The sequence below is a fragment of the Micropterus salmoides genome, unplaced genomic scaffold, assembly GCF_014851395.1.
Source record: "Micropterus salmoides isolate LMB-PRFRI ecotype aquatic unplaced genomic scaffold, ASM1485139v1 Ms_hic_scaffold_13, whole genome shotgun sequence".
NCBI classification, from domain to species: domain Eukaryota; kingdom Metazoa; phylum Chordata; class Actinopteri; order Centrarchiformes; family Centrarchidae; genus Micropterus; species Micropterus salmoides.
This window is the reverse complement of record NW_024040374.1, coordinates 2,749,067-2,770,758: the sequence shown is the minus strand read 5'-3', so window position 1 is coordinate 2,770,758 and position 21,692 is coordinate 2,749,067. Positions and strand designations below refer to the sequence as shown.

General features: G+C 39.7%; 1 protein-coding gene across 1 annotated transcript in view; it reads left to right on the top strand.

Annotated features, from left to right (window-relative positions):
- Positions 1 to 11,813, top strand: part of LOC119900267 (adenylate cyclase type 1-like) — a 46,884-nt gene extending 35,071 nt beyond the window's left edge. Inside the window, exons 15-20 of the mRNA XM_038715060.1 lie at positions 1,187 to 1,303; positions 5,751 to 5,897; positions 6,324 to 6,422; positions 6,870 to 6,984; positions 8,279 to 8,403; positions 9,157 to 11,813. Of these exons, the coding sequence (XP_038570988.1) occupies positions 1,187 to 1,303; positions 5,751 to 5,897; positions 6,324 to 6,422; positions 6,870 to 6,984; positions 8,279 to 8,403; positions 9,157 to 9,486 (933 nt within the window). The 3' untranslated portion in view covers positions 9,487 to 11,813. The remainder of the gene's footprint in view (positions 1 to 1,186; positions 1,304 to 5,750; positions 5,898 to 6,323; positions 6,423 to 6,869; positions 6,985 to 8,278; positions 8,404 to 9,156) is intronic.
- The last annotated feature ends 9,879 nt before the right edge of the window (positions 11,814 to 21,692 follow it).

Genomic DNA, 21,692 nt, shown 5'->3' with positions numbered 1-21,692 from the left:
CATGTATGTCTATAATTGAGGTCGTAGAGCAGGTCGGCTGGTAATTGTATGGTTGGTGGTTTGATCCTCCTGTCTACTGCTGTGTCCTTGAGCAAGACACTGAACCCCAAATTGCCCCTGTTGTGTTTAGGGAAGAGTAAGTCGCTTTGGTAGAGCAGGTTGGACATTGATCATAGGGAAGTCAGTTTGGCCCCTGCTTTGTCTAAGTGCTCCTTGTGTGTATGTGGTAAAAAAAACAAACATATAAACACAAGTGCTAAATTATTGTAATGTTTTTCATGCCAATGCAGTATAAATATATTCAATGTGTTTCCAATTCAGATTATGGTAACTTATCAAATAATAATTTTGTTCTTTATTGTACTGCAGCAAACTGCTTTATTCTTTCTTGTTTCAACAGACACACACGCACAAAAATGTCGGTCAGTTATTTCGTGTTGGTATCAGCTTTAAAATCCAGTATCGGTTGAGCTCCAGCGGTGATACTGGATGTTACTAGATGACAGTTGAAACCTTGACTGTTCAGCATGTATTTCCCTGTTTAGATCCTTTGGTCAGTTTGTCATTACTGCATCAGTTCAGACATTGTATGTATGTATGTATGTGCAGAATAATGTTATATGTGTACCGCAGAAATGCTCCTCACTGGCTCAGAATCTTAAATATTTTCTAAACCAACTAATTATGCAACTTTTTCTGTATTTCTTTTTCTCTTGCAGTGTATAAATCTTTACATTCATTTATGTTTTCAATTTGTATATTCACCTTGTAATTATTTAAGAAAACTAAACAAAATATTGCATACACACTAATTTCTGGGCGGAAACAGTGAAGTTTTTTCACTGGACTGGCAAACAAACATTTTAGGATTCAGTTTTAGTCTGTAATATTTTGATATGATGCATATTTTTTGCATGTGTGTTTGCATGCATGGTCTTATGCAGTCTCAATAGATCATTGAAGTGTATGTTTCTATTTTAAGAATGCCAGTGAATGTTTGTCTTGTTAGCAAAACATTATCTCCCTCTAGTGATAAGGATACGCAATTACATCTACCTTTGAGCTTTGAACTACTGTAAAAAAGCTCATTGTATTTAGACACATCGGTTTCTACATTCGTATCACTCTGTAAGGAATCACCTCTCCTTCTCCTTTCGTGTGTTGCGTGACTGCTGATGGTGTACAGGCGGAGGAGGAGAGAGACGACATGGAGAAGGTGAAGCTGGACAATAAGAGGATCCTGTTCAACCTGCTGCCAGCTCATGTGGCTCAGCACTTCCTCATGTCAAACCCCAGGAACATGGTGAGCATCCACAGACATGTCCAGGCTTGTCCAACAGCCATCATCAGTTTAAAGAGAGTTAAGGCTTCTGAAGCCAGCAAAGATTCCTTCCCAGTGCTTCCTGATGTACCCAGGAAGTGCTGGTTTGGTGATTTGCAGCTCAAAAGACACCCAGACATCTATCTTAACAAGCACATTTTCTATAGATGGTAGTGTCTGCTGCCTTCTTAGGTTGTGAGAGCTAAAAGTAAACAGAATTACACAACAAAAATGCAAAGATTAGGGAAAAGTCTGAAAAATTCTGAATAACACATTTATTTATCTACTTCTTACTCTGGTACTCATCTTATGACCCTAAATAAATGTTATAACCCGTTGGGGGATTATGGCCACACAACAATAACACTGGTTTAGGTCCCTAACTACAAACCAAAATATTCAGACTATAATGAACTGTTTGTACTTTAGGGACTCTAGTATTACAGAAAAGTCTGACTAATATAAGAGAAAAATTTGATAAACTTACTGTTATGTAGGTAAAACAGAATATATGTTACTATATCGTGAATTAACAAATCCAAGCATTGAAAACTGATGGAATATCATGGCAATAATGATATTCTGATTAGAAATTACATAATAGAATCCACGTATGTTAAGCTCACTGTAGAATACTAAACTCTACCAGATATAAGGATATTATAGAAATATTACACAGGGCTTGATAGAGTTACTGAGCCAGTGCTCCAGATTTTTCCATTACTTGCAATAATGTTTTTCACTCTGTTTTTAACACAGTCCTGCTGAATAATATAATCCATCTCCTGCTGCCTTCATGAAGTATATTAGGCATAATAAATAAGACATTTCTCATTTAGACTTGTTATTCCGTGCACACAGAGCTGAATTTGGTTAAATAACCCTCTTAATGGAATGAGATATCAAGACAAATTTCGTTATTTTAAGATGATGAATCGAGTGTTTCACTTCAGATTTCTGTCATCAGTTGTTTGTCTGGATCTCAGGGGTGATAAAGTTCTGTAAACGGTAATGAAATGCATGAGATGTAGAAGACATGGCTGTTACAGGGACAACCCATGCAGATGATTCGTTGTACCTGAAAAACATTTTCAGTCTCATTACCACTGAATTTGCACATACTGCCACTGGTCTTTAAGTCAGCTTATGCTCCCAGCCCATACTGCCATGAAACCAGAGGCCTAGATGTCTAAAAATCTGTGTCTTTTAAACAAATTTAACACAGTATGACTGAGGCATCTTTTGACTTATAGAAAACCAAACCAGTGCTTATTGGCTAGTTTGAAATCTCATCTTACTAGAATCTTCATTTCAAGGTAATCGGGTGTTTTGATAACACTGAAGATGCACAAGTGGATAGTTTCCTTTATGTTTGGTGTTTGTATGCCAACAACTTCCCATATAGCCAAAAAATGTCCAATATATAATAATTGAAGAGTTCGGGTCTTAAAGGGGTCAAATATCCCAGCTGTTTAGCACAATGATGCTGCTTCCCCGACTGTGTGTTGTGGTGTTAAACTGGAAGTGTGAGCTGACAGTCCTGTGTGTCTGTATCCACTGATTGATGAACATCCACTGATCTGTTCCTTCCTCGGGCTCCCTCCCCCTTTCTTAGGAAGTGATGAAAACACGCATCCTTTCAGGAAATTTGTAGCTTTTGTAAACACTAAAGCTGTGGTCCTAATCTTCATGCTAAAAGTCATGCGTGAATATACAACATGGACAGAAATATTAAGAATAGACTTGATGGCCCATAACCAGTGAAATATGTGCCATTCATCCTGCCAGGGGTCCAATTAATATGCTAAAATTTGCATTATTTTTGTGCAGAATGTTTTTTATTAGAAATGTTTCCATTAAATTGCATATAAGCAGGAAAAACATATCTCCTATATTATTGTATGATTCAAAAATCTGCTTTTACCATGGCAAAATAGATGCAAAAGCAGGAAATGCTGATTTAATGAAGGATCACATTCATTTGGATGGTGATTGTGTAATTATAACACTTTGTACAGTACAAAGTATTCAGTGCATAATTTGCGTAAATAGAAGAGTACTGCAATTAGGACACAGCTTTGATGTTACAAGCCAGAGTGTAGCCTGTTTAGCATATTGTAACCAAATCTGGGCTAAATTGTAGCATAACAAACAGCACATTGACCACAAGGGGGTCTTTGACTGACATGCGAAATGACCACCTACAGACCTAAGGAACACTTAGGATAGCAGCAGACTAATGCCAGACTTAGTATTGCACTTTCATAAAGTTTGAGGTGTTGAAAGGGACACATCAAAAGAAGAATGTTCAAAATTGATGCATCACAGTCTGAGATATCCAGACTTTAAGTCTCTAAACTCCAAAAATGCAGGATCCTACATTTCCCATTATGCACCTCGACAGCTTCTTTACATTACACCCTCTCTTCCTGGTAAATGTCCATGCATTTCATGTGCTCCGCCCTCTCTATGTGCCCACTTTGTCACTTAGAAACTTCTGTTAAAAATTTAAAATCTACAATCCCAAGATGAAAAAACTCTGATTACATCACAATGGCTTTATACAGCTGTTTTTAGCTGTAGTACTCCACATGACGAGTAGCTGACCTTTAGTAGCAAAACACCGAGAGCAGAGCCTTCAGACTTTTCCGGTGAATAACTGCTGCAAAAATAAAAGCATATTTTTATTGTCAACAAACCCCTGAAGAACCACATACGGTCTATTATTATTCAAAATATCTTGGCAGACGTTACTGAGCATGTTCTGCTGTCATCTTTGGAATAAACTACATTGAACACACAGATGCAACAGTATGGCTTTTTTGTTTGTTTGTTTTTGGATAAGGGAAGCAAAGCAAGCTTATTTATAGGATCTACACAACAGTGGTTCTCGATACAGCACAGTGCACAGCATGATCTATGTGGCCATAAACTTTGGCCATAAGTAGGTTAAATCTATTTTTGGTTTTGATTTTGTCATGGGATTTGTTAATAATAATGAAAAGATACAGTAACACTGGCCTTTTCTTTTTAACAATCAGCGGGTTATGCATCAGATGGTGCAGGGATCGTCTGAGGCTGTGACTAGTAAACACTGGGGGCAGGAAGTCAGGAAGCATGTTTCCGCCACATTGGGGACCCCTTGGAGCTACAGTGTATAGAAAGGCTTCCTCTCTTTCCTCTGAGTTCACCCATGTACTGTATTCACAACACAGCACAGTGGGACTCTGTTGCCTGGAATTCAAAGTTTCACTGCTCCAAAACAGTGATAGAGAAATAGTTTTTATTGCATGTGGAACTACTGTGGCTACCTGCAAGCATACTAGTTTTGTTTGTCCTTCATACACATATTTGTTCCTGGGATTTGGGCGTAAATTTGAAGTCCCAGTACTCTTTGATTGTTTTATATTTCTGAATGGCACCTGATTGGTAACATAGCAACACTTTTGCTGTCGGAGATAACTTGACTTAGAAGCTCTCTTGAATCTGAATTTGCAGCTACAGTGCATATGGCTTTTATTAACATAACTGTTGTAAATCCCATATGTCAAAATACAAATAAATTGACAAGGAGCAAACAGAATGTGCAAGTAATTGTTTAAAGAATAATTAAATACAGTAAATTTCCATCACAGTTTGGAATTTGGCTTACTGAATGTCCAGCACCCTGCCTTTAAAAACAAGGCTATGATGTTTGTGTCTCGTTTACATCAGTGAAAGTAAATTAAATGTCGTATGTGTTCAGCAGGAGAGGACATTTAAAAAACTTCAACACAAATGCATCAATCCAACAACAGTGTCCCTGCTACTCTGGTTAAACAACAGGACATTTGTTATTCATTTTATAGAGACCGTTTCTTCAGTAGAAAGTAGCTCAAATAAATACCGTTTACAGTGAGGTCTGTGGATTTACATTTACATTTCCAAAAAGAGAGAGGGAAAAAAAAACTTTCTCATTTGTATCAAGAGGAAAATTAAAGCCCTTCTTCAGCAAATGGAGGTGTCACCACCTTACTTGTGATAGACGGCGTTCAGCCTGCAGTCGACCACACGTACTGTAGGTTATGTCAAAGCTGCATTTGCTGAGGAAGACTGTGATATGTGGTGGAAGCACTGACAAACTAGAAAGTAAACTTGATTTCTATAGTGCTTTTCAGAACCAGAGTTATAAGTTCCTTCACATGTGTACATAAAGTATAATTAAGTACCATCCATCCATCCATAACAATAAAATACTTAAATACAAGTAGGCGGACACTGAAGTTATTTTATTACATGTTCCCAAACGTAAAGACTGACCTGCCATGCTTAAATGTTTTCTTTTCTGCTTCCAACAGTGGCATTCTTAGCACTTTTTTTTAAAAACACCAGTGACCATTACATTACAGCTTTATCAGGCCATTTTTGACTTAACTTTTCTCCCCTCCAGGACCTCTACTACCAGTCATACGCTCAGGTTGGAGTGTTGTTTGCCTCAATCGCCAACTTCAACGACTTCTACATTGAGCTGGACGGGAACAACATGGGCGTTGAGTGTCTCAGGCTGCTCAATGAGATAATCGCTGACTTTGATGAGGTGAGTAAATGCTTGGTTCCAGCATAAATCTGCAGTTTCCTGTCTGCCTACTATATCTTCTGGAGGGAGGCTCTGTTGCAATATGACCTCCATAATGTCATTTTCAAAGATGACATTGTGGCCATGACTGAGGGTTTAAAAAATACTTGTTTATTGATGCAATATAATAAGCAATGGTTGCGGTTGGGAAAGTTTTTCAAAATGAGGAATTACTTACAGATGACTTTTGGCCTACTTGAATCTATAATCAGCAACATAAAACATTAATTTACTCCATTTAAAATTGCATTTGGATTGGTTTGCCATCACAACCTATGATATATCTGAACTGAAACTGACAATTTACTCAAATTTGTTTTGAAATTTGTAATAGCTGTAATGCTTTCCTGCTGTTTTCATCCTTTTCTCTTCCTTTTTCCCTTACAGCTGATGGACAAAGAGTGCTACAAGGATATTGAGAAAATCAAGACTATTGGCAGTACATACATGGCTGCTGTAGGGCTGGTTCCTACAACTGCCTCTAAGGTACACATGCAATAGCTATATATCCTGTATGAGTGTGTTTGCTGGGTATGTTTCGAAACTCTTCAGAGTGCGCACAGCATTTTTGAGAGGCCCGGCATTTCAGGTAGTTATTTTCTGGGTGTTGATATTTAGAACTCTGTCACGTTTCAATCCACAAATCCTCTGTGAGAGATTACTGGCCTCTATGGCGTCAGCATATTCCACATTCATAAAGTTTATTTAAATCCTACAAAGCTGACAAACAAAAGAGCCCTTTCTGCAACTTCTGATAAACTTTACGCAAACTGAACAGCCAGTCACAGAGGTGGTTTGACTTTGGTAGAAAACCATGGGTTCGAAGATAATAACATGTTTAATCATGTCACAGGAACAGAACTGGTGGGTAATATCACTTCTAAACTTGGAGTCTGTGTTGTACTGATATGTACATGTTTTTCTGATTCGTAGGCGAAGAAGTCCATCACCTCACATTTATGCACAGTGTCAGATTTTGCCATCGAGATGTTTGACGTCTTGGATGCCATCAACTACCAGTCTTACAATGACTTTGTCCTGAGAGTAGGTGAGTGAAGACACACACCTGCACACACACACACACACTGGTCTATGTAAACTTGGTGTCAGAGCTTCTGACATATTGCACTTTCGCACCACTAAGTTTGGAAGGAAATGCATCACAGAAAGAGCGTTGCATCCAGGAAGCTCGTCACAGCGAGAACTGAAGTTCTGGGTTCCATTGTGTTGGGTATCCTGTGGGGAGCCTGCAACAGGAGCCCTTGTTTAATCCCAGTGTAGCCTGGTGTATACAGTGCCATCCTGTCTGCAGACTGTGGGGCTCCATGTGTAAAAATTGCATGTTTGTGTGCTTGGCTAAACCCTCTTTGCTGAAACGCAACTTTTGGGAATGTGCGTAATTCTGGATTTCCAGAAAGTGCCAAAAGTCTTATTCTACATGTGCCATATTGTCATCCAACCTCTAAAACCTTCAGAACGGTGGCTGTAAAGATGAAACAGATACATGTCATCACTGTGGTGTAATTAGTCAAATCGTTTTGTTTATTTTGCAATCCTTTAGACATGCATAGAATAACAGCAGCAGCCATGGAAGGCGGACCATATATGTGATCAGCACTACTGATACTAATTCTTGGTCTGAACTAGCATCAACAGGATTGAAACCCCAAAAGGAAAAAGGATCAGTGTATGTCCTGTGTATGCAATGATCATCTTGTCAGTTCAGAGATTATACACGATACATATATTTGTAATTTAGCAATAAAAAAGGTGCTTTGTTTAAACATGCATGTGATTTATTAATGAAAAGAATCAGAATCCAGTTTAATGCCAAGTAGGTTTTCATATTTTGGTGTGTAACGGTGACAATAATAGTAAGAGAAAACAAAAAGAAACAAATATTGCATGTTTTAAATATAAAATATAAATTTACATTAAAAATATGTAAAATATATTTGTTCAAAAATGACGAAAGATTAACCATAAAAAGAGCTGTACAGTGTTTAAGACGAAGAGGATGTAATATGCAAAATACTGACTGGGGACAGTTTACAGCATGAAGAATATAAAGACTATGTGTAATAAATGGAGACTTTGCGTGAAGGTGATGTGTAGTGTCCATGCTCCCATGTCATTGGGTAAAAGTTTCTGTCCTGGCAGGGAGGGATCGGCAATAATCTTTTCTGCTCCTAGCTTATTAATGATGCATTCACCTTATAAATCATGCCACAAGGAACTGAAGGGTAGAACTGTGGTGCAGTGGTATTTTGCAATAGGAAATTCAACAATTTTTTGAGTCATCAAAATCTATGTGTGTTTCAGCTCTCTTGTGTTTATTCCAGGTATCAATGTGGGACCAGTGGTGGCAGGAGTGATTGGAGCCAGAAGACCTCAGTATGACATCTGGGGAAACACAGTGAACGTAGCTAGCAGGATGGACAGCACTGGAGTACAAGGAAAGATACAGGTACAGTAAATTCAGTCCATTGCAGTCTTCTTTCTTTTCCTTTGTTTATCCAGGTAAAGTCTCAAGGGGACAGCATAAACAGCATCATGTCAATAAACGCAATACAGGCAAAATGACACCAAGAAAACTGTCACACATGACATGATGATACAGTTATGGTGCAAATACTATAAGAATATTTAAAAAACTAACTTAGCTTAACTGGAACTATTTCTTGGGAAACAGCAGCTGGGCACATTGTTATAGTAGAGTTGCTTGTTTGGTACCATTGGGCCTGCACAGTGATTCAAAACCTCCCACCATATCTGGCAACCCGTTCTGTAGTCTGAGACAATGTGCAGAAGTGCTGCATGGATGGATAAACGTATTTGTCAAGTAATAGCCCCAACACTTAACTTTCCTGTTAAACCACACATCTGTGTATGATTAGATTGTGTTAATAAGTGAGTTTTGGTGTCTTTGGAGAATTAGTGAGTGGTAGGCATAATTTTAAACTAGACAGGACAGAACTGGAATAAACCGGACAGAGCCAGGCTAGCTGTTTTATGCTAAGCTAAGCTAACATCTCATGGCTGAAGCTTCATGCTTAACGTGGTATCAATCTTCTTAGAACTCTTAGAATTTCAAGTCCTTATCTACATTGTTTTAAGTGGAAGAGGCATTGTATTTGAGAGCTTAATGGCTAATTGTCTCCTAACATGAGGAACATAAGAAAGTCTGAGAATCCTCATCCATGCTGCGTTTCTTCTCCAGGTGACAGAGGATGTTTATCGTCTCATCAAAGACTACTACAATTTTGTTTGCCGTGGCCAGGTCAGCGTGAAGGGCAAAGGTCAGATGCTCACATACCTCTTGGAAGGGCGCAGGAAAAGCAGCAGGCCGTCTCAAATCCAGCAGCAGACCGGCAACGCTGAGCGCCGTTTGAGCACATTCACCCACGGCAGCGTGTGCACCAGGCTGAGCCCCGTCCCCGCAGTGACCACCTACGCTACCATCAGGACCCCGAGCCCGAGCATGTCCACAGCAACAACCTCCACCAGCACCACCAGGTACCTGCCCTCTGTCCCCACGGTAATGGTGTGAAGGATGCTGTTTTCATGGCGACCCTGGAAAACAAGAAAATGAGAGTGGAGCTGGGGAAATAGCATGGATGGCAACAACATGGCAGTAGCAGAGAGAGTTTATTAAAAGAGTTTATTAAAAGCAGGAAAAAGTAAAGCCGTTCTCCACTCTTCTTGTATTGTCTGTGGGAGACACTGATCGTCCAATGGGAGTCCTTGACTCTGGGATGGACTGCGTTTAGGACCAATCATGGGAGTCTGAGGCGGCCTCGGACCCTCTGAATCTCCCTCCGCACTCGAACCCGTGGAGTGTCATGAACGGGATACAGGATGCTTTAGCCACGTTGCTCTGTAATCAATCAAAGGCCACGGGTGTCTCCTCTATTTCAGAGTTGAAAGCTGCATCCACAACTCAGCATCAAACAAAAACACATCACAATGAACGATCGATAGTGTAGCACGCAGGCCTCTCACAACAATATCCCCAAATTCCTTTAACAACTTCAGCTGACCCTTTTCTCTCAGTATAAAACCAAATCAGTGCTGTTGCCTTAGCGACCACTCCTCACAATGAGTTTCTTGCCATTTTTTTTGTTGCCTTTTAGATCTTGCATTGATTTAATGGACATAAATTCAGATTAATTAATTACAGGGGTCATTGTTGTCCAAGAGATACATGTTTTTAAAGTGGATGAAATGTATAATTGTAAATGGCAGTTAATGGTATAAACTTGCCAAAACACGACAGGGCATTGCCTTCAATCATTTCTGGGTCGGTGATACCCACCCTTTACTTTAACCCTCCAACGGCACATGAGGTAAGCTCTTGATTCCCTGAGCAGAGCTGTTCAGTGTCTTTAAGTGCATGATGCCACTGCTGCATTCCAGTCATGTTCGCTGTCTGTTTCCCTGTGATGCTTGACTTCCAGATTCTTCCTCGTCAAAGTGTAGCAATAAAGCGGTTTGTCTCCTATCTCAGCCTCTTCACCCTTGCATGCTGTAGCCAGCTGGATTCTATTTTGACCTGATAGTGTATGTAGCCAATAGAGTGTGCATAGCTAGCCACACCAGTCTGTATCTCTGTGGAGTTGAAGCATGACTTAGAAAACTGATTTTCTGTATTGTGCGAGTGTGATTCCTTCCTCATGGAATTATGTTTAAAAAAGAAAACCTTTTCTGCGTGCTTGTTTATTAAGAAATATTTTCTATTGTTAAAATATTCTGTTCTACTATTTTTATGAACTTAAAGCTGCTTTGGTAGAGAGAAGAAAACTGATGTTAATGAGGAGACACCCAAACCTCTGTGTCTGGCTTCCTCATACAAATCCAGATGATTTATTTTATGGTATAGCATGCTACTCACAGTACGGCTTACCACAGCCATTAACTCCTCTAATCTGTTCTAGCATGCACTGCCTGCAAGCCTGTGGCTCTTACATGCATGCTTTAATGAAACATTCATACAGGCCGAGCAGCGGACCCACGGTGACTCTATTTTATTGTAGTCCTCATGCATGCGCTAAAGGTAGCGGTCTTCTTGAATGTAAGGTGCTTTTTTGACCTGTGTCTTCTTCATGAGTTTGGTGTGCAAACCCTTTTGAGGACATTTTCAGGATGGTTTGACATCAGACCGGGGGTTCTTCCTCCTCCCCGCTCCTGCTGTAGTCAACAGGTAGCTGGTTTTCAAATGTGCCAACCTATTTTCATAAACATATCAAACTTTTTCGTGTTGAGCTGTAGCACAACCGAATGTGTGGCTACGGTTATTGTGGATTTCCTTTTGTTGAATGGCTGTGTTTTTACTGTTTGAGCTGTTCCTTAACAGTTTTGTAACTCCAAATGATGACTCGTGCCCTGACATGAAACCATCAAATCGTTGATTTTAGAGAGATTTATTTGGACACCATAACCTGAACGGACTGATGTTGTACTTCTTATAATATTTAAAATAGATTTTAAAGTCTATATAGTAGCTTGAATGCTTACTTTGAGTTTCTAAGAGATTAAAAATGAGGATTTTTATACACTTGCTTTAAACAGTTGATGGAAAGGAGTAATGTACAATATTTTTCCTGTAAATTGGATATTTTCATACTGTATGATACGGGTTTCAATTGGTATATGTAGGTATTACTAGCTATTATTGTACATTGTAGAGTCTTTTTCAGAGATATATTATGAATGATCGGATATTTGTCAAGTTCTTTTGTTGAAGATGTAATTATTGAGATGTTTTATGTGAATGTAAATTTTGTTAAAGATGATATTTTATACTAAGTGTTTGCACTGCGATGATATTGACGTATTATGATTATAAAAATAAAGCCAGTGGGGATGTGTCTCCTGGAGTAAGAACGCTCTTCCTGTGCTGATTTTCACCAACACACACACACACATACACATCCATAGTACATATGGCGAGGCCATCATCACAGTTACAAAGTTACGTAACAGTAGAAAAACAGAGTAGCTGATGTAAGCAACATCGGGGTCAATGTCAGCCTGATTCAATTGGTGTTTTTCAGAAGGTGCCTCATACTGACGTTATGAACACGTCTGCTACCAGAGAAACATGAGAGCAGAGTTTGTGTACGTGTCGATAGCAGATACTGTATGATAAGTGTATGAGTGTGTAATTCAGTGCTCAAAAAGTTCGTCAAGAGAAGAATGTTGAAAAGACAAACAATCGTACGGTGAGTTTACAGGCAGCCAGGCATCAGGTAGCAAAAACATAACGTACTTCAATAGACTTCATGTGATTAGGGCTGTAACTGAGATTTATTTATTTTTTATTATCAATTAATCTTCAATTAATTTTCATTTCATCATTTAAGAATAATAACATTAATAAGCTTTACATGTGGCAGGTTAAAAGTTACAAAGTGCTTTCCAAAAACATAAAACCAAAAAACTAATATTTTGGGACAATAATAGTATAACATAATCATGAAAAATAATTATTATTTTAAAGACCAGTTAATACAGAAATGCAAGTTCATTAAATGTTATCTACAAAATGTGAGACAAGGTCAAGGTGATTTCCCTTAAAGTAAGTCAGATCAGACACTGGCTTACTGGGACAGTAGACAATCATTAATGAGCAACCACAATCATGAGCAACCACAATCATGAGCAACCACAATCATTAATGAAATTAATTAAACCTGTGGATTTTCTCCAGAGGTCCAGTTCTATACTATATTGGAGCCGTACAAATGTAGAAGCCTACAAATGTAGACTGACTTTTATTTTTCTCCCGATAAATCTCTGAGAAGTTCACCATTCCTCCCCTGAGTTTGTACTTTCAACATTCTTCCCATAACAAACTGTATGGATGCCTGAAATGGGTGGGTTTCCTCTGCGGGTGCAACCTAAACGTCAGTGAGTGAGCACCTGTTTTGAACCCGATGTTGTCACTCGAAGCATCAGATTTTTCATTGCTATATCAATACACAACAGCAACTGAGGATAATACCTTGGCAAGTTACACAACAAGTCTTGGTCATGATTACCTGATTGTAAAAACAACTGAGATGGACAAAGAAAACAAGGGTAGCAAAATATTTAAAGCATTGGCTTAAAGTAGCAAATCAGCCCTATTCAGGTACAGCACTAGTGTTGTCAGACAGCCCAAGAAAACTGGAATACATCCTGAATCAGAGGTAGAAACTCTGAAACAGGAGACCAAGACTGGCCCTGATGCCTTTTTTTATTTATTTTTAGTATATGGCACGGACCGATGGTATATGCATGCACAATTATTAGGCAAGTGAGTATTTTGACCCTATCATCATTTTTATGCATACTTTCCAACTCCAAACTGTATAAAGTTCAATGCTTATTGGATTCCCGCACATCAGGTGATGTGTATTTGTGTAATGAGGGAGGGTGTGGCCTAAGGAGATCCGCCTTTTATACACATACAAAAAACTAAACAAGAAAACATATACAAAACAGTACAAAACACAAACAATGATAAAATGGCCATAAAACCTAATAAGAAGCACCGGATCATTCATGACTACGTGACTGATCCCCCTTTAAAAACGAGGAAACACGTCACTCGTCCGTGCCTTCTAAAACAGCTCGGGGTTTTCTGATCTGCCACCTCCTGCTGCAACAGTCTGGTTAAGCTCAGGCAACTATAACTACTTGGTTAAAAAGAACTAACAACGAGCGCTGGTAGGAAATGGGACGCATGGACTGCCCTCTCTGGTGTAAAACAGCATATTTTTTTCATTTTGCTGATGAGGACGGTCTTTCTATATAGTACAATGGATATGACAAAGGTGTCAGGGCCTCTGTGGGTTAAACAGTACATATTTCTGCCTCTCACTTCACCCCCCAGCAGAAGAATCTAACAAACAAATGGGAGGTTTGAAAGGAAAAAGAAAACAAAACAAACCCTTGGGGCCTTATCATTGTGTCTGTTTATGTGTCGAGCTGAGTGCGAAGGGATGGTTCAAGTCCTGTCACAGGAAGAACCGACTTCTAAACATTCATCAGTGAAAATGTGTGTGTGTGTGTTTGCTGCTGGTGTGCGTGTATAGTAAAGCAGCTGGAAGTGCTGTGGCATGTGGAGCATCCTGACTGACAGGTTGTCATGGCAACACAGCAAGGATCCTGCCCTGACATGAAACCATCAAGGTTGTGTTTTTCAACGAGTAAATGATGAACCAGTGACCCGCCCTCCTCTTATTGGCTTTGTGATTCATGCTGATTGTGTGCAATCACAGGAGAGGATGTCAATACTCTGCTTTTTTGATGATAACAGAGAAAGTTACAGCCAATGTGTGTGTGTTTACCACCTGCCGGACCCTCCGATATGATCAAACACGCCCGGCTCAGGAGTGCCAATGTAAACACTCGCACACACACTGAGATAAGCTGGCGGAAATGGGCCTTTTCAGGCCTCGTTTACAGCTGTGGTGTAGTGGAACGACCGTCTATCAGCATCCTGAGTCAGACGCAGCCGAGGGGAGATTGGGCCGGTGACGCAGCCGACTGGGACACTCTGCAGGGTTAACGATAGTTTCACTGCTCCCCTCCCTCGCACTGCTTACCCAATGACCCCATGTGTCATAACATCCCTTACTGTAAACCCTGCTGGAATTTGGACAGTGGAGCGTGGGAGGAAAAAAACAACCCCATCGCTTAAGTGTGTGTGTATAACTTTGTAGATGCTTTTTTTTTAACATGCATCTTTGTATCATGTTTGTGCGTGAGTGTGGCCAAAGAAGTGATGAACTTCAACATCAAACATGCATTAAGTCCGCAGCATGCACCTGAGAACAAACTAAGGACTTTCTCGTCACTAAAATAAAGAACCCCTGGTCTCCTGGATCAGTGGTTCCCAAACTGGGTTCAAGACCCATGAATGGGTTGCAAAGTAAATATGAAGGGTCGTGAGGTGATAAACAGGACAGCAAAGAGGAGAAAAGAACATTTCCGTCAATCAAAATTATTATTAGCTTTTTGGTACCCCTTTTTATTAAGGGTTGCCAGTGTTTGTATTAATGGTTCTCTGACCAATTGCAGTACTGGGCTTTATGTTGTTGTCTTCAATAACACAAAATGTAGAAAACTAGCCAGCCATGATGAAACCATTTGTAATGTGTGGAAGCATTTTGGATATGACGCCCTATAAAACAACCTCTGATAAAGGTTTTTTATGCTGACTTAGTAAAATGCAGCTACCTTGACTAACGTTTGTTTATCACTCAAGTGAGGCGGTGGAGGCTCCAATAACGAACAGAAACACATTTCTACATCATTGTTTTGGATATGGGTTTTGTTCATGTGGATAAGTCAGTTTTATTTGTTCAAATTGTGTGACAGCCTTAGACTCCGCCAAATGATTATGATTTAACGTTATGAGCCAAATAATAAAAAATATTTTTGGGTTGCAAGGTTGGCTGGGGTTTATCCTTATCCAGCATGACACTTGATTTGTATTTAGAGTTCAGGTCAGATGTTTCAACCATATTATATTTCACCTCTTTTACTCATCATTCTAAACACATTGTATAGCAGCTTGCTGATGTTGGCTCGTTCAGTTGGTTAAGTTACTGAACTAATATCGTAATTATAGTCTCTGATGTCTTCTTGTTACAGAGAACTACTAAACTATTTTAACCATTAATAAGTCATTAGTTATGTCTTACAAAAAAAAGTTGCCATTGCACAAAGTAGTACATAGCCTATTTTATGATGTTTTTCAAATTGTTCTTGTGAAATCTTCAAGCAGAGGAGGACCAGTGTTCTGAATCTGGAACTGGTTCAGAACACAGGCTATTTGCTCCACTTTTAGTCTCTGAAGACCGTCACAGAGCACAGTTAAAGCGTTCAAGTCCATAATTCATCCTGAAGGATTGCATTTTAGATTTGATCAATTCCATATGCAAAGATTAAGCTCTGAAATGCTTTCAGTGTGCGGAACCGTTCCGAGAAATTTTGTGTCACACCAAAGCTTCTGCAAGGTTGTGAAACAAAATATTTCCTAGAGGTCTTCAGCAGGAGCCAAAAACACAAATGGCTCTTTTCTGATTAGTGGAGAAAAAACATCCTCCCACAAGATTGTTTCTCATCAAGGATTTCCCCAGTGCAAGATTGTTATTCTCTGTCTTGTGTGTTATGTTTTCCCTGCAAGCACATAAGCATAGGTATACCCAGGGTCAAAGAACTCTGTGTTGTGTAAGAACAGCAGTGACCCTTACTAACCTTCTCCCGCCGCTCCTGCATGTTTGGTCTCTTCTGAACGTCCACGCAGATGGAATGTGACGAGCTGAGAGAAAACACCTTGAAATCTGCAGCCACTTTCATAACAACCTTAGAAACAGAGCGGATCACCGTGACCCGAGGTAAACTTTGAAATCCAGTGAAAAACAGATCTGGATAACAATACTTGGACATACAGGCTGACATTTCTACACTGACACAGGACGTCCCATCACTAACATTACAACAGGGAAAACATTTCTTCTTAGCCCTGTGGCATCTCACCACAAGATAGTTTGGGATTTATTTGTCCAGGTTTGAGATGTTTGTCTCATTTAAACACAATAGAGATAAATGTAATTTATCATTTGTGATACAGGTCCCATCCACACTACTTCGTTTTCCAGACTAAAACAGTGAAAACGAAGACGTAAAACGGAGAAGTTTGAAAACGCTGCCGAACCTGTTTATCATTTTAAAACTTCAGAGAGGGTTTTAGTGCAGACGGGCAAAAACGGAAGACTTTAGAAACGATGACGTAGACGTGGTTCTCTGATTGTGTCTTATAAGTCATACAAAGCAGAAACACAATGTTACTGACAGAATTTTAGATTTTTGAGAAGGCAAGTGGTCATTTTTATTCAAATATTTTGTACTGTGCAAATAACATTTATAGCCTACACTTGTACTACTGTTTATGTCGCCGTAATTACAGTCGCTCCCGTGTTACATTCGGAAACAGACCCAGTTCGTTATTGGTCCATGACAAAAAAATATCTGGTGTGGTTCTTCGTCTATTGTACTTTATTATATCACCAAATCTTCTGTAACTATGGAAGAGAGAGAGCATCTGCTTCATGTTTACACCGGCATGTGCATGCCCAGTGTACGTGAACGCAGCTAAAATGCTGGTGTGGACGGACATCGTATTCGTTTTAAAGCGGAGTAGTGTGGATGGGGCCACAGAAGCATGTCTTTCCAAAAAAAAGATATCTTGGTTTCTAATAATTCATAGACATGTAAACAGTTTTGATGGACTGTTTCTATTTTCTACTAAAGAAACATTACCTAACCGATTAACTGCAGTAACATGGGTGTTGTTTCTAGAGAGACAAGTTAACATTTAATTTTGAAAAATGTTCAATGCTCTAGAGTTGCACAAACTAAAGGATATTCACTCCCTTTATCTCTGGTCTGTGTTAAATGCAGATAAAACTAAGGTCATAACATTCTAATGCAAGGAGGAAGGATTCAGACATTGTGGATATTGTTATGCCTCTCGGGAAGACAATCTAAGTTTTTACCTGTTATAGTTAACTTGGCCAGACACCATTAGAGGTTAGGGAAAATACTACGTCATTTGTGATGTCTCAAAACATTCATCTAAAATTCATTACGTGCTTGTTGTGATATGTGAAAAAATATTTGAGTACAAAAATACACTTTTTTCAACTGTAATTCCTTGCTGCACAATAATTTGCCCCTTGGAGGGGACAATGAAGTTGAAACTGCAGCGAAGTGGAGCCAAAGAGTTGATACAATAAGCCTTACAAAGAGTGGTGACTGTACACTTCAATTGTGTTTATCAGACTGTAGCTCTCCCTCACTGTATATGGTCTTTCAGTCTTCTTCTTCAGTGAATTCTTTCATGTGGATGTTCTGGACAGGCTGTTCTATTGTCATTGAAGATAGGATCTTCGGACACAGATTTGATGGAATGAAAGGGGAGGAGGGGGTAGTAACAGTGAGTTCAGATGGAAAACTCAATTTTCTTGCATGGGGACATAATAATGGTAAAGCCTGCAACCGTAGCTCCCTTGACCCATTCATGAGATTGTTTCCAGCTAACTTTGCCAAGTGCAATGCTCTGGCTCAGACTACCTCCTACTTCTCATTAGAGCCACGTGAGAGGGAAGCACTGCAGCTAAACACACACTCACACACACAGTCACTCAGAGAGAAAGAGGAGGAAACTAAACACAATGGATGCTGGCGCATGGGAGCCTGGATTTCCTGGGTTTCCCACACACAAGTGTACAATCACAAGCTCACAATCATATACACTTATTTGAAAACACACCAGAAAACACTGTCACCCACAGACGCACACAGATGAACCATAATACGGCATGCCAAGATGCAGGTGTAGTGGGTCTAATGAATAAATCCATTTCCCCATTCACAACATTAAAGCAGTGAGAGCGTCCCGAGACTCCTCCGCCATGAATTAACCCAGCTCTGTTTCAGTGTTTTCCTCCCAGACCTCAGTCTATGTTCTGCATTGCCTGTTTAATAAGACATGGATTATCCGATTAAGGAAATCTTGTGAGAAGAGTAGAAGAAAAAGAACAACTTTGCTGGGGATTAGCGTCATTGTGCCCACTCACATCACATTCCTGGCTGCTGATTCTTAGCCCTGGGAGAGGACACTGGTAAACCAGACCACGCCACCGCTGCGTCCCGGGACCAGAAACAACACTGGTTCCCCCACAGAGACCAGAGCCTCCGTCTGCACCAGTACGTCAGCTTGAAATATTCATTTAATGTGATTAGTAAGTAATTAGTAAGTAACCACTAAGTTGTGGTCCAAGTCTTCCAACAACCTCAGTGTCCTTTCTTTCCCTTGCCAATCACAAAAACGTTTTTTATCAGAAAAGTTTTTGTTGCCAAGTAGTTTTTACATGTACGAGGAATTTGTTTTGGAGATAAGGTGCTACACATAGACACCAAAGACAAACATACAGTTGACGTAAATAAATGTAGAAATATATAAATATTGGATAGATTGAAAAAGAATAGAAAAATGACAATTTACACTTAACAACAAATATGTATGCAATATGTATGTACAATTATGTGAAATTAAATAATGTTTACGTGTGCAAAGATATACAGTATTTGAGAGGGAAGGGGGGAGTGTCAGTGGGGGACCCGGGTCTTGTTGATGAGGCTAGCTGCAGAAGTTGTAGAAGCTGTTTCTGTGGTGAGAAGTCTTAGTCCTGATGGACAGCTGCCTCTTGCCAGAGGGGAGTGACTGAAACAGTTTGTGACCGGGATGTGAGGGGTCAGCCGCAATTTTTCCTTCATGCCTCAGAGTCCTGGTGGCGTACAGGTCCCGAAGAGATGGAAGATTGCAGCCAATCACCTTCTCTGCAGAGGGAATAATATATTTATATTTAGATAAAATCAAGCATTAGAGGAGTATTTATGGTCCCAAGTCTCCAGGTGTATTAACTTGCTGACCTGATGACCCATTATAAAGTGAGTCATGAGTTTCTTACTGTGTCATTAGCCATCAGGTTTGGGGCTTTAAGTGTTAGTAAGTCATTAATTAACCGCTTCTTTCACCACTAATCAGTCAAGTCTGCCACTATAAATGTTAAGTTGTTATAAATGGATTTTTGTACAATGATTTGCAGTTCTTTTGTTGCAGTGATCATTAAAGTGCCTTTCTGAATAATCTGTCCATTTTTGACCTTGGAAATCTGACAAAACAATCCCACCACAAGGTCCATTTAGTAGCAATTCTGAAACTTTCGATAACATGATCTTCCTCGGCAAATGGTAAGATTGTTTTGTCAATAAACGTGCAACTTTAGATGTTCTCCGAAAGGTTCGTGACAACTGGGCGAACTCCACCTGCTGTGGAAGATCATGTGATAAGAGCTCCAGAACAACAACTGAATCGACCTTGTGGTGGGATTGTTTTTAAATTAGTAACCACTAGTTACAACGTATAAACCATAAACTTTAAAGTAAGGCAATAGTTGTACCCCAATCTTGGTAAAACAAGCTACATAATCATCTTGTTTAATAACCTCTTAGCATTATACCTGACGGAGAACCTCTGGATTTTGGCTTGTAGTATTCATGCAGGTGTGCATTCCTTCTGTGGGTGTGATTTCAAACAGCCCTATTTTTCTGAGCTCATCTGGTGTTGATACCCCACTTCTGACGCCCTCCAAACGGCAAGGTTTAAATCACCATACATGAAACCTGGTGTGTGTGTGGGTGTGAGCAGCTCCTGAGACAACAAGACTGTTTTCCCCGGTGCTCTTGTCAAAGGTAAACATTCCAGTCTCGGGACGCTCAATGCCAAGCACCGTTTGATCTACATCATGTGACATCTGAAAGAGATGGAAAACCCCGCTTATCATTGCGATCCCAAACACAAACCCCGCAGCAAACATACAGGGGCTTTCTGGTTTGGGTCTCGGAGCTCTGACGGATCCAACTGTGTACATGTGTTTTTTGAAAAAGTAGGTCTGTCCCTGACCTGAGATAACTGTTCTGTTTGACCACTCCGCCTCTCTGATCTGACAAACTCACACAAGCTATCAGCTACAGCATGTGGCTCCTCCATGAGAATACTTCACATGTTTTAATCCATCATGTCTCTCCGTCTTGACATCATCCTACTAATTACATCCCATGCTGTGCTTTACCTCAGCAGTCAGTCCGCCACATGAGGCCACATCATAAGATGTTGCAGACAGATGTGCTTTGCACAGGAGTGGAGGCCTTCTCAAACTATTTTTAAAGAGTTTAGGTTTAAGGTTAAGTTCAGTGGAATGAGAATAAATGCCCTGTCATGCAGCATCTAATCCATGTTCCAGCTCCCAGGGGCCCCGTAGTCCACTTCCCTCACAAGGACACAGACTTCGGTTCAACTGAGGACAGACTGACCCAACACGTAGAGAACGCACATCAGGAACCATGCGACTGTGGCTGTAAAAATTTAACTTTTAACACTTCAATGACTGGCCACTATTTTAGCAGATAAATTAGCAGTGCTGGAACATGTATAGATTCTTTACTTAGGAAAAGTAGAAGTACCGGCTTTTTTGCAGATAAAAGTCCTTCAGTCAATGTTTTACTAACTTACTTAAGTTACAGTGGAGTAGTACAAACCATGCTATTACATAAAAGTAAAAGTATATAGACTAGCCTCCTACAGATCATAGTGGTGGAAAGTAACATTTACTCAATTAGGTACTGCCCCCAAGTAGACTTTAAAAGGTAGTTGTACTTGAAGTGAGTATTTCAGTTGTTTTGCTAGTTTATACTTCTACTTCACCATATTTCAGAGGAAAAAATAATATGCTTTTTACTCCACTACATCTATCTGACAGATATTTTCTGATTGATTGCATTGTTAAAAGTTAAACTACCCAACTGTACTATAATGCTATGTATCAGAAATAATAATCCTGACCTGTCAGGATAACACTGACCTGTGCACTATTGTGCTGCTTTATCTATTTCAGCACTATAACTGGTCAAGATGGAACACAATTTAACCCTTTTTAACAGGGTTAGGCAGTTTAGCCTCTAACATATAGATATTTGTTTACATTTGTGTAAATAAAAATGTTTTTTTTTAGGTAAAATGTATGTTTTGTGAAATACAAGTACTTCAAAAACACACTGAAGTACAGTACTTGAGTAAATGGCCTATTTTCCCCACAGTAAACTAATGTTTTCATGATGAGAATGGGACTATTCAGTTAT